The sequence below is a fragment of the Lacerta agilis genome, chromosome 6 (assembly GCF_009819535.1).
Source record: "Lacerta agilis isolate rLacAgi1 chromosome 6, rLacAgi1.pri, whole genome shotgun sequence".
Taxonomy (NCBI): domain Eukaryota; kingdom Metazoa; phylum Chordata; class Lepidosauria; order Squamata; family Lacertidae; genus Lacerta; species Lacerta agilis.
In genome coordinates this window covers 46,077,536-46,089,857 of record NC_046317.1, presented here as the reverse complement: position 1 = coordinate 46,089,857, position 12,322 = coordinate 46,077,536, and the positions used below count along the sequence as shown (strand labels likewise).

Here is a 12,322-nt window from a genome sequence, read left to right as displayed (position 1 = left end):
ATAAATATTTTTTTCAAGCTTTTAGACAAGTCATTTTCATTCTCCTTTCCATTGAGTTACCTTAAAATAGTAAAATAGAAGAATAGTAGTCCATTTTTATACAGAGTGGATATGAGAATGAGTTAAATCAAGATTGCAGATCACTGTATATACTTGAAATATTACCGAAGTGAGGTGATAGTACTGCAGTTTTCCTTTGAGGCAGTTTTCAGTGTTTTTCTACACATCTTTGTATTTATGGTATCCCAAAGCGTTCCTACTCTCCTGTTTCACATTATTGTTGGAGCCACTAAATGTAACCACAAATCATATGGTATTTGAGACCTGGTTTCCAAAGTTGTACTCAACAATACACAATATTTTTTAATGTATATAAGACTTTACAGAGCAATAAGTGGGAGGAAGAAGGAGGAGTGAAATTAAGGAAGTGGCTTTTGTAGTACATAGACAGTTTTTACTCATCCTTCAGCCTCCAATTCCTGTTGGCAATTCATGTACTTTTCTGTGTACAAGACGAGGGTTTTTTACTTGAAAGGAAGGTAAAAAAAATCAGGGGTCATCTTATACACGAGTAGTGCAGAGGAGGGATGTGCGCAGCTGCGAGCAGGAGCTTGTGTGTAGTGATTGGGTGGGTGAGTGGTGGCGGCTGTGGCAAGGGCTGCCTTGGATTGGCGGCTGCTGCTGCGATTGTTAGCGTTTTCAGGGCATTCCCCCCTCCCAAATAAAGCTCAACAACTCTGGGCCATCTCCCCCCATTTTCTCCCCCCCCCAATAGTCTTATACACGGGGGCATGTTATACATGGAAAAATAAGGTAATTCTTAAAATTACAATGCTCTTACTATGTCCTTGAAAGAGGATGTAAAAAGTACCCTTTGAATGTAATCTCTTTGACTTCTCCTGAACTACCAGGAAGCACTGATAAGGAAATGTTGAAGGATCTGGATTGGGAATTTTATCTTGTATAAAAGGAGGAGACAGCATGGGACAATAATGCTTTTATATTATTTATTTCATTTATGTCTCACTTTTCCTCCAATGATCCCTTCCACTGTATCCTCACAACAACCTAGTGAGGTAGGCTAGGTGAAGGGAAGGTGACTGGCCCATTGTATGTAACAGGCAGTGAAGCAAAGTGTACCATCCAGTCCATTGAGCAGAGGACAAGAGGAAATTGGATTAAATGCAGATCCAGGTCTAATGTCAAGGTGAATAGTAAAATAAAGGGAAGAGAATCGCAGTAGGAATTCTAACATGATTTTAACCAACAATCTACAACTGTCATTTTCCTCTAAAGGATTGTTGATTTGGAACCCTTCCCTGCATATTTTCCTGTGCATAGATAAATAGTATTTGATTAAGCAGTTACTATTCTTCTGTGCAAAAAAATCTGCACTTACTTTCACTGTTTAACTCTTCCCTTGCAGTTGTTTCATTATGAAAAGAAACATTTTGTTAGCTATTTAAATGCAATGATTTCATCTTGAGCCAATAAGCCTAAGTAGATATGGTGAGAACATTTCCTCCTTTTGCTACCTGTGTTGCTATGCTCCCTGTACTATAAGTTGTCAGAGTTTGTTACTGCAAATTAATAGAGTACAGCCTCCTGATTAGACTTACAGTGCCTGAATTGGGTCTTGACCGGGAGGAGCTCTGTGCTTGTGGATTTTACTGTTTACCCAACTGCCCTTATCTCTGCTTCCTTCCCAGTCTCAGTTGCCGGAGATGTGTTATTGTGGGAAATGGTGGCATTCTAGCAAACAAGTCACTGGGTTTGAAAATCGATGACTACGACATTGTTATCAGGTGAGTTGTCCGCACAGGGGAAAGGAAGAGGTGCTCTATAATTCTTTTCCTACTATATGTAGTAGAGGTTTGCAGCACCTCTGGCCCTGTCAGATTCCAGTGTCCTTGGCACAATATGCCTCACATAAAAGACTAAGGCTGGAATTAGAAGGTATGGCAGATGTGGGACTGCTGATAAAAACAGCAGCTTCTTGTTTCATTCTCTACCGCTTCCGCAGTAGCAACTAATAATACAATGTGTGACATAACATCATCACATTCTGAGTTGTAAACAGCTAATGAATTGTAGTGGGGAAACCTGGGGCACACTGGCAAGACGTTAAATGTTTTTCATTATCAGGGAGGCATAGGAGGATGTTGGACTAATGCTTTTCAGAACAGCCATTCTAATACTGTCTGGTCCTGAACTATAAGAGATAGAGACCCAGTTGCCAGTTTCTTGGTTTCCTGTCAGATGGAAATTGTGGTGCAAGGGTGACATCGCTTCATATGCAGAGTACCCAAGGGCATTCAAGGAGCTCCTTTTCCAGGGTTGGATACCAAAAATTTTCATCTTCAAGTGCTTAGGGATGCTCTGGTTTGTGGACAATTAGTTTCAGTTTATAAGGCAGTCTTGCTAGCACTACCTCATGAGCATGATTATACCACAAACTAAGTTGTAGGTGAAAAGTTCTATGCACTTATGCTTTGTGATAAGCTTTGATGATAAATATCGGCCCACACCATAGTTCTAGTAGAGAATAACTACTTACCAGCAGTTCAATATGTTCTAGGAAAAATCAAGATAGTATAGATGGATGAGAAAGGGCACTAATAAATTCTTTTATGTTTGCATTGAGAATAGTGGCTGGCTTTTTATTTGAGTGCTTAGCTTCTCACTTTGGCCTGTGGAAGAATCAGGAAACACTAAATTCTGAAATTCTTGGTTGCTCAGTCAGATCTAATTGATCATCTCTTTATACACATTAACTCCAGAAGTTGGATGCAAGCAGTTTTAACTGTTTCACTGGCAGTTACGAGCTCTCAGCATATTTGCTCGTGTCTGACTTTTGTTTAATTTTATAGTTTCTATTCTGTGTTTTTGCTACCATTTCAAACTGAACTCTGGTGTAAATGCAACTGGCAGCTCTTCTCTGAACTCTCTGTAGGCTGAACTCTGCTCCAGTGAAAGGCTTTGAAAAGGATGTTGGTGGCAAGACAACAATGCGAATAACATACCCAGAAGGGGCCATCCAGAAACCAGAGCAATATGAAAAGGATTCCCTCTTTGTGCTGGCAGGGTTCAAGTGGCAGGATTTCAAGTGGCTGAAGTACATTGTTTACAAGGAAAAAGTGGTAAGAGTTACTCTGGAGAAGAACTCCTGGTATTTCCTGACTCTTTGCTTGTAGCTCTCAGTGCTGTGCTTACATTTCTTGCACAGCTCTGTTTCTGTGGAATGCATCCTTTCCATTTGCCTTTCAAAGTAATAAAACGGGCTTCAGAATGCCTTTCTAATCTCAAATGACCCTGAGTTTGAACACCGACTAAATGAAGCAGAAATGTGGAGTTTGGGGCATGTAATAAATAAATAATTTAAAATGGTAGCGAAAGAAGAATATATCTCTGTAGGCTGCTTGTTATTGATAAAAACAAGGCTGTTAAATTAATCCAATATTCAAGGCGAATAAATTCAAACAAAATAGGAAAATGATTTGGGGGATAAACTAGGCTATCTAGAAGCACCTCATATCCCAGCAGAATACAGTCTGCTCAGCCCATTGATAAACAGATTCAGTGGAGGACTTTAATGAGTGTTTGAGGTAAGAACACTCCAGTCAGGCTGCTATTCAATTTCAGGTTATTTTTGGTCTCACATACCTGTTTCATTCTGGCCTTTTTTAGTTGCTTGAGACATAAGCTATACTGTAAGCATGGAACACATTTTTTCATAGGTTGAGAATCCAGTGTAGGGTAGTGGTTAGAGTCTCTGATTAGGAACTGGGATTCTAGGGTTCAAATCCCTACTCAGCCATGCTCACTGGGTGATCATGAAACAGTTATTGCCTCTCAGCCTAAGCTACCTCATAGAGTTGTTGTGGGGCTTAAATGTGGAGGGGGAGAACCATGTCCACAATCTGCAGCTACTTAGAGAGAGAAATGAATATAAATGCAATAAGTTAACAAACATTAGGGACAACAATGTTTCTAGTTTGGAAGTGTCAGCATTGTCTCATCTTTTCTATTCGAAAAGGCGGCAGCAGAAAGATACTTAAAAATGCAGACTCTGCCAAACTTAGCTCAGACACTTTTTAAATAACTGCGCCAATATGAGAGGACAGCCCTGATTCATACATACAATGCTATTTAGTGGGTTGGATTCAAATATACTTCCTTACCTCAATAAAATGATTTCATCTGTAGGAAACTCTCCTTGAACATCTGGTTCATGTTGGTAAAGGAGCCAAATGAGGGCAAAGGTTTCCTTGGAAATAAGTAGCTTCTAGGTTTTCCCCGCTCTAAAAAATAACCCTATACCTACTTTCACCAGTAGGCTGCCAAAATGAACAGCTTATGGAGCAAGTGCCTGCGGCATCAGGAAGATGTCTTTAGTAGTGTAAGTCTGGTGTTGAGTGAGCACCTGCCTGCAAGTGCAGCCACGCTCAACAGCCTGCTCATTGCAGAGGTGTGTCTGATGCACAGTGTGCAGGGATGACGTTGGAGGTCAAATAGGGTGCAGCTGAAACTGGGCAAGGGGAAATGCTTCTGTTTTTATTCCATAGGCACATCAGTTGTCTTCTATAAGATCTGAACAATCTTCAATCTACATAGCTTAGGAAAGAAAAACAAAATTTACTATGAAGTGAAATGTTCTCTCCTAGCAAATCTTAGTGTATATGGGCTCCAGAGGCACCAGTGGAGGAAGGAACAAAAGAAACTGATCATCTCCTGTACAGTACCCACTTCAGTGATTATTTCATTAGAAATAATGGGGAAATGTCTTACTACAGTACATCTGGAATTTTTTCTCCATATGCTTATACCTGCCTATGGAATCATTACGGAAGAAGGGCAGTTTTATCAGCTTAGCTCTCTTTAGGACTGTAGAAACCACTATATTGATGGCAGCAAGTCTTCTTTCCCCTTTCCCTTTTCTTTACTGATTTTGAATATTGTGTAAGCATGCAGAGAACAGTGGATAGCTCAAGTGGCAACTAATTCTTCTTGTGCAACACATTACCACTGTGGGTATTACCTTATTAGCAGATTTATTTAGTCACACATGAACTCTCTGCCACCATCCAGGAAGAGCCAGCACAATACAGTATTGCCCCCCCCCAACCAATGAATGATCCAAATAGGTTAAAATTAATCCTCTTTGCCTTGCATCAAAGAGGAAATGGGTGCTTTAAACATTTAAAATGAATCACAGTCACAAGGTAAGCAAAGGGGGAGGAAAGGGAGGGGCAATGCTATTAAACTGATTCTCTCTAAAAGGTGTTGTACACACAGGGAGTGGAGCAGAAATTCTCTTTCACTCCCCTTCTTTGACCTTGTTCTTGCAAGGCAGTTTTCCAGGACAAAGTGAGAGGCACGTTCAGGGAGGAGTTAAAATATGTGTCATGGGAGTTTGGGAAGGTCCTTTAATATTTTTATAAAGCAATTGCCAATCTACTGCTGGGACAGGAGTTAGCATTCCTGAGGGACAATGTACAGAACTGTGGTATTCCTGAACTTCTTTCATCCTGCCCAAATAAGAATAAAAGTTCTCACATTATAAATATGAAAGGAATTGGGAAAGTACTTTCTGCTTTGAAGTTTTAGCTTTAGACCACTTGACAATGCTGCATCTGAAACCTTGCCTCTCTCCCCACAAGCTTCGGGGAGATGTACTTGTTGTTGTTGTTTAGGCATTGTTTCCCACACTTGTAATCTGCTGGTATTTGCAAATATTATAGCATAACTTTCCATAGATATGCTCATTTTTTAGTGTTCAATTCATTTTTTTAGTGCTCTCTGGAGGTGAGGTAGTGACAGTGCTCAGTAGCTTGCATGGGATGTCTAGTTCCTCATGCATTTATTCATTACCAAGGAAGGAATTTATCTCATGCTGTTGCCTGTTTTCAGAGTTCTCAGTCACCAAGATGAATTATCACTAAACATGCTGTGTTTCTTTGCCTCTCCAGCTTTACTGTCATTTCAGTTCAGTAATTTGTTTGTTTTTGAATTTATTTATGTAGTAGTTCTGCGGGGGGGGGGAGGATATAGGTGCTTCTTCACTACTCTCAGCACTCTTAACAAACTACAGTTCACAGGATTCTTTGGGGAAAGCCACAACTGTGCCCTGACTTATAGGCACGTGAAGACTTTATTAGAGATAATGGGGAAATAGGGGAAATAGTTGGCACTTAACAGCACTTCCTGTAGGATGGCACCCTTAAGTGCCAATTTACAGTTGGAGGGGGAAGTCTACCTGTGGGATGGCACAGCACTACCAGAGGCCTCTCAGTACTTCCATGGAAAGAGTTTAGAGGTGTGCATGTCCTGCTGGCTGTGTTATTGCAATGACACAAAAATTGTAGTCAATGGGAGGAAAACAAGAAGTAAAAAAGGGAGAAATAAGAAAATACCCCTTCCTGTCCCATAGAGAAGACTGTGCTGAAGCTGCTGGAATCAGCTTTAGTTTTGTTATACCAACTAAGATTAGCAGTCAGGTTTATGGCCTTTTTGGCTTGTCTGTGCATGGCTTTGTAACAAGGAGACACACAAGTTGTTCCAACAGCTTCATGCAGAATGGTAGTTGCTGTAAATTCTTCAGTTTAGCACAACAAAAGATCATACAAATCCATGCAGGTTAAACACATTTTGAAAATTAGGAGCTTGTTTCACACACACACACACACACACACACACACAAGTTCACAAAGTGTATTTATGTAAACATAAGGCAGACATTTTCCCGCTGAACTCCCAGTTTGTCTTAGTGTTTGCCATATATAAATCATAATTTACTTTATATGTGGGAGAAGCAGAAAATCTGGCAGCATTGCCCTGCCCACACAACAGTAGACAAGCATAAGTCTACAAGACTATACAGGTTTGCACAGGATATTTTTGGCAGTGCTGAAACTGTTCTTTTCACTGTGGTGCTCTCCATCAGGTGGATGGATATAAGTGAAAAGGAAATGTGCTTACTATTAAGGTCAGCATCACAGAAATGACATAAAATGAGTGTCTTTTTGAGAACAGGTGACCCATCAAATCCTTAGAAAGTGTTGAATAGCATATTACAATTGGGAATATGCATGAGTTCATTTCTGCAGCCTACAAATACAAAACCCATTGAGAGCTCTTGAAGTTAGAAGGCATTGTGGATGGTTATGAAAATCATGTACTTGAAGTATGTGCTATACACAAAGGTATTTGACATTTCTTCCTCTTTCTTCTTAACATTTGAGTTTCCTCTGATAGCCAAATATCTAAGTATTTACTTACGCCAGTCACCCACTTGTAAACACTGTGGAGAAAAGCATCTATGCACTGAAGGTTTCAAAGAGAATATTATTTCTTTAAAAATGTATGCTTTTGAGTGCTCATAACTACATTCTGCAGTACAGTCTTCAGACCTTACTCCAGTCTTTTGATTTGTTTGGAGGGCTTCTGCTTAGGTGAAGGCAAACATTTAGCATCTGACTTGCAGCCTGGAACAAGAAACCGTTTAGAGCACTATATTCAAAACCAGCTACTGACTAAAACTCCCTGTTTAGTTACATGTCTTTAATATTTATCACATCAGAATTCTTCTTCCTTTTCTTCTGTTTGTGCAGATGAGTCTGAGTTGCTAATTGAGAGTACCTACTTTGGGGCCTAACCAAAATTATATGTGGGCAGAAACACTTCCAATTTGTCAGTCTGGTAAACCTATCACTTGTGCAATGGAGTCAGGGATTGTATAACTACATTCCTGGTTGGGTGGGGCACACAAAGAGGCACATGGTGAATTGGAGCATTGTTTGGTCTACATCTGCCCTTTTCCGTTTCCTCTCTCAATTTTAGGCCTTCTGTTGCCAATTGTACCAAAGGCTAACTGCATTCACCTAGATACCTTTAGGCAAGCCTCCAATCTCATTCATTGTTCTGTGTAATTTTCACAAACTTGTTCCTGAAGTATAAAGCACAAAAATATCCCCTTACAGAAGCCTTCATTTCCAAATGATTTGTCTTTCCTGCTGATCTACCAACCATTCTCATACAACCTATGTGCAACTAATCAGGGATCAATGAGAAGTTCTACAGGGCTAAAGTTTTGTTTGCAGGACATGGAGTACTATATTGTGATGTAACCTGCAGAATCTGTGAGATGCACAGCTATGAATCAACACACCTCCTGAGTTACAGCTCTTTAAACAAAACTGGGTTGAAGAAACTTCATTTCTTTGCTGCCCTAGGGGCATCATGCATCAACAGGCTAACAGAGTCCTGGTATCATTCAATTCAGGAGGGACAAATTTGGAGTGGAGAAGTAGCAAGAGTACTTAACACTTTCCCCACCTATCACTTCTCTGCTGCATATCACCCCCACCTGCAGGGTTCCAAATTCATGTTTGTCCTTGCAGTGACTAGGAGATGCATGGGAAGTAATTTTGACCACAGAAATAATTATCTGGGGAAGGGTAATGCATCCACCTTTCAGTTTTTTATATGAGATTGAGGTAGCATAGTGACTAAAGACTCCACTACAGAGGAACAAAATGTTCACAAAGAACTCATCTTTGCACTATTTCTACTATGTTCTGCCCGTCTGATCCCTCACCCCACCCATTTTCTGGTTAATTGGCCAGTTACATTATATTTTTGCATATTTTTCAGTAGTACAACTGATAGTTCAACCAGGGCACGGGGAACCTTTACTAGGAAGGTAGCTAATAACCCAATCGTATCCATGCAACTTAAATGATAGCTCATTTATCCCTTGGGCAGATGCAAGGAAAAATAAATGCAATTCAAATAAAAAGTGTGGGAAGGAATGTGTGACACCAGACTGTTGCACTGTGAGCAACATAATCACAAAATATATCCAGGAGATCTACACCCCCCCCCCACGAGCACACCTTTATGTGAGCTCTCTTTGGACCTTTTTCTTTGCCCCTTTGTGTGAGAAACTGGAAAAAGTAGGGTTGCCATACGTCCAGAATTTTCCAGACATAAACAGAATACTGCAGTTGGAAGCAGTGTCAAGGCAGAAAACCGGCAAAATGTCCAGGAAAATTTGGATGTATGGCAACCCATGTTGGCAGTGTAGTTTTTGCCAATTTTCCTTAAAAAAACAAAAAGCTCAGAACCGTATTTTTTCGCAATTTTGCGGGGGGGGGGGAATAAATAACAAAATCTCAACAACTTTGGCCAAAAAAAGCTCAACAACCTTTGTGTCTGGATTTTCACTTTTTGAAATATGGCAACCCTAGGAAAAAGCAGGTACTATATGGGCAGTGTGGAGATGTGTGAAGTTCACTCTGCTAAATCCACAGGCTGAACTAATACTGCAACTATCCCAGTCTAATTGCTGGTGGTGGCTGAACAGAGAGACAGAGGAGCTGTTAGGTCTTCAGGGTCACTGGTAGCTTGGAGATCTGCTGGAGAATCATGCTTTCCTTTCTCTATGGAGATGCTGAATGCTGAGTTCAAGGTCTGGGCTGGACTGAACCCTGGCACTTGGATACATTTAAGGACATCTGATTCTTTTAAAAATACCTGTTAGCTGGTTTTAGTCCCTTGCACAACATGCAACATTTATTACATGCCTCCACCTTGGAAGCTTTTCAGAATGCATTCTTCATAAGTGCCTTTGCACTCCACTAAAATATGATGGGTAGAAAAGTGCCATACATCAGGAAAGAGCTTGAATACAAACTATATTCTAGGTGGACTTATCAGGTGTTGGCTGTTCCTTCATGGCTTGTGGATGTCAGGCATTTTGAGCCAGTGTGTCTAATGCTTCTTCTTTTTAAGTCAAATAACCCTTTGATGATAGTATATAATAAAGCCCATTTGAAAACATATCAGAGGTTTGTAGTTGGGTGAGAAGAGTGGTGATTATGTCAGGGAGAGCAGATGCAAACCAAACTAGACTTCACCAACTGCCCACAAATCAGAGATTCCTGGTGGCCGTGACCAAGCTATAGAGCAAACTCTGTATTTTAAGGGCTGTTGCTTCAATGAGAGCAGGGGTGCCCAGGGAATTTTCATTGGGTTTGCTTTGCCCAGTTTCTGCTTTCATAATACAACACTCCTTATTTGATGACAAATGCACTTCATTGTGAGACTTTATTGCTCGCTGAAGGAAATAATTACTTCCTGCAAATAATTATATAAAAATGAAGTCACTAGAACAGGCCAGTTGCCTGGGAAGTGACTCAGTGTGATGACTGTAAGAAAAGCGCTGGAAAAGATCTCAGTAGCAGTACTTCACTAGACCTCCACTTAGATGTTCCATAATGAAGAATAGATAAGCATCTTTTTTCTGAGTCTACCCAACACATGACTGCAAAGGAGTGGAGAAATTGGCAGTGTTGATACCATCCTCCACACATTCTTGAGATAGCTTGGTGTTTTTAACACCCTCTCTGGAGTCATTACACGATTCAAGCATTCAGATAACAGGAGGCCAAGGATACCCTGACATCCCCCAAGTTCTGCTCGGTTCAACCAGTATTGGCAAATGTAAGTAATGACAGGCACCAGAAAGTTCGCAGCTCTTCAGGATGCAAACTCCCACTTTGATGGTGGAAACAACCTCAGTGCCCTGCAAAGAGAGGGGGATGGGTATTGTCTGACTGAGAAAGAAGAATGAATTTAGTCACAAATCTCAAGAAGGAATGTAATATAACAGCACAATCCTCTACATGCCTTCTCAGAAGTAAGTCCTATAGAGTCCAATGTATTTACTTACGCAGTTGAAAATCTGCCACTCCCCCTGTTATTCAGGGGGAGGCAATAATAGATTCTGGAAGAGGTAAAGACCTAACTCAGCTCATACGTGCCCTGCTTTCACCTGTGCTCTCATAGATGAAAAAATTATATCCTCCCAAATCTACCTTACATTCCATATATAGAATGTCCTTAGCTGTGCTCTTCCTGTTTACTGAGCATTTCATGTGACACCCCACATGATGTGGATTCAATTGATTCAAGTGTAAAGTTAAAGAAATTGGAAGGAGGGTGTAATTTAGCCCTCCACTCAACTCATAGGAAGAACAAATTATGAGCCCTCCCTAATTACTGATCACTGGAGTAAAGGCAAGTAAGAAGTTATATGATAGAAGTGTATAAAATTATGCATGGCATGGAGAAAATGGAGATTAAAAAAGTTTTTATTCATTTTTCATAACAATAGAGCTCATGGACTCCAGTGAAGCTGAATGTTGGATGATTCAGGACAGATGAAAGGAAATACTTCTTCACACAGTGCATAGTTAAACTATGGAATTTGTTCCACGAGAGGCAGTGATGGCCACTAACTTGGGTGACTTGAACAGAGGATTAGACAACTTCAAGGAAGATAAGGTTATCCGTGGCTACTAGCTACGATAACTGGCAGAAGTCTATTTCAGATGCTTCTAGAAGTGAAGCCCTTGATGGTCCAGAAGCAGTGTCATGCTTCTCAATACCAGTTTCTGGCAACCACAGGAAGGGAGAGTGCTGTTGTGTTCAGATCTCACTTGTGGGCTTCTCATGGGCATGTGGTGGGCCATTGTAAAAGCAGGAAGCTAGTTGGACCACTGTCCTGATCCAGCAGGGCTATTCCTAAGTTGCTACTGCTAAGATACTGTAAAATCTGCTTGTCTGATTGAATTTCTGCCTCTTGGGCTGCAGGGTACTCACTGTATTGAATCACCTCTCATCAACTCATCTCTAGCCCCTATCCTAAAAAGATTGCTCTTATCCCAGATCTGAGGAATATACTTTTTGATAAGGTCTATGCAAACATTCAGAATATATCCCTTAGCTCTCTTCCCATGACTGAGCTGAATGAGCTCTAGGAAATGTGTGTTTTTAGTAGTGCCTGGCATTTGTTAACTGCCCTGTCTGTCTGCTCCTCTGAGTCTAAAGAAGGGCAGGTATCCCCAATAGGAATTAACAGCTTTAGACATTTCCCCAAGCATCTGTCTCTAATCAGACTATTAGACATAATAGTGGCTGCCCCAGTAGAACACAGCAGCTGAGAGGATACCTTAATACCAGCTGCTAAAGCCTACAGGGGTTAGTGGCTACGGAGCCAGCTGCCTGTGGTTTGTATAGTGGTGGAGATGAGCTTTATAGCTGAGAAACAAGGAGCTGTAGAACAAAACCACAAAGCCTCCGTTTTGGAACCCAAACACAAGGAACAGGATGCTTTTATTTTGAATGCATTCAGCATGGTAGCACATTTCGGTAATGTTGATAATCCTAGAATAATACAAATGAAATAGACCAGAATATCACCCATATCCTGTTACCCAAAGTAGGATATCTTTTCAAACTCCAGTGTGCCCAAAATAGG

The 12,322-nt window shown here is 40.7% G+C and overlaps 1 protein-coding gene across 12 annotated transcripts in view; it reads left to right on the top strand.

Moving 5' to 3' along the window:
* The window catches only part of ST3GAL3 (ST3 beta-galactoside alpha-2,3-sialyltransferase 3), a 174,844-nt gene that overhangs the window by 117,229 nt on the left and 45,293 nt on the right, over positions 1–12,322 (top strand). For all 12 annotated transcript variants that reach the window (XR_004426849.1, XM_033152358.1, XM_033152365.1 and 9 more), the window contains 2 exons: positions 1,710–1,805; positions 2,954–3,140. Coding sequence is in view for 11 of the 12 variants with exons in the window: in XM_033152358.1 (XP_033008249.1) it covers positions 1,710–1,805; positions 2,954–3,140 (283 nt within the window). In the remaining variant the exon portion in view is untranslated. The remainder of the gene's footprint in view (positions 1–1,709; positions 1,806–2,953; positions 3,141–12,322) is intronic.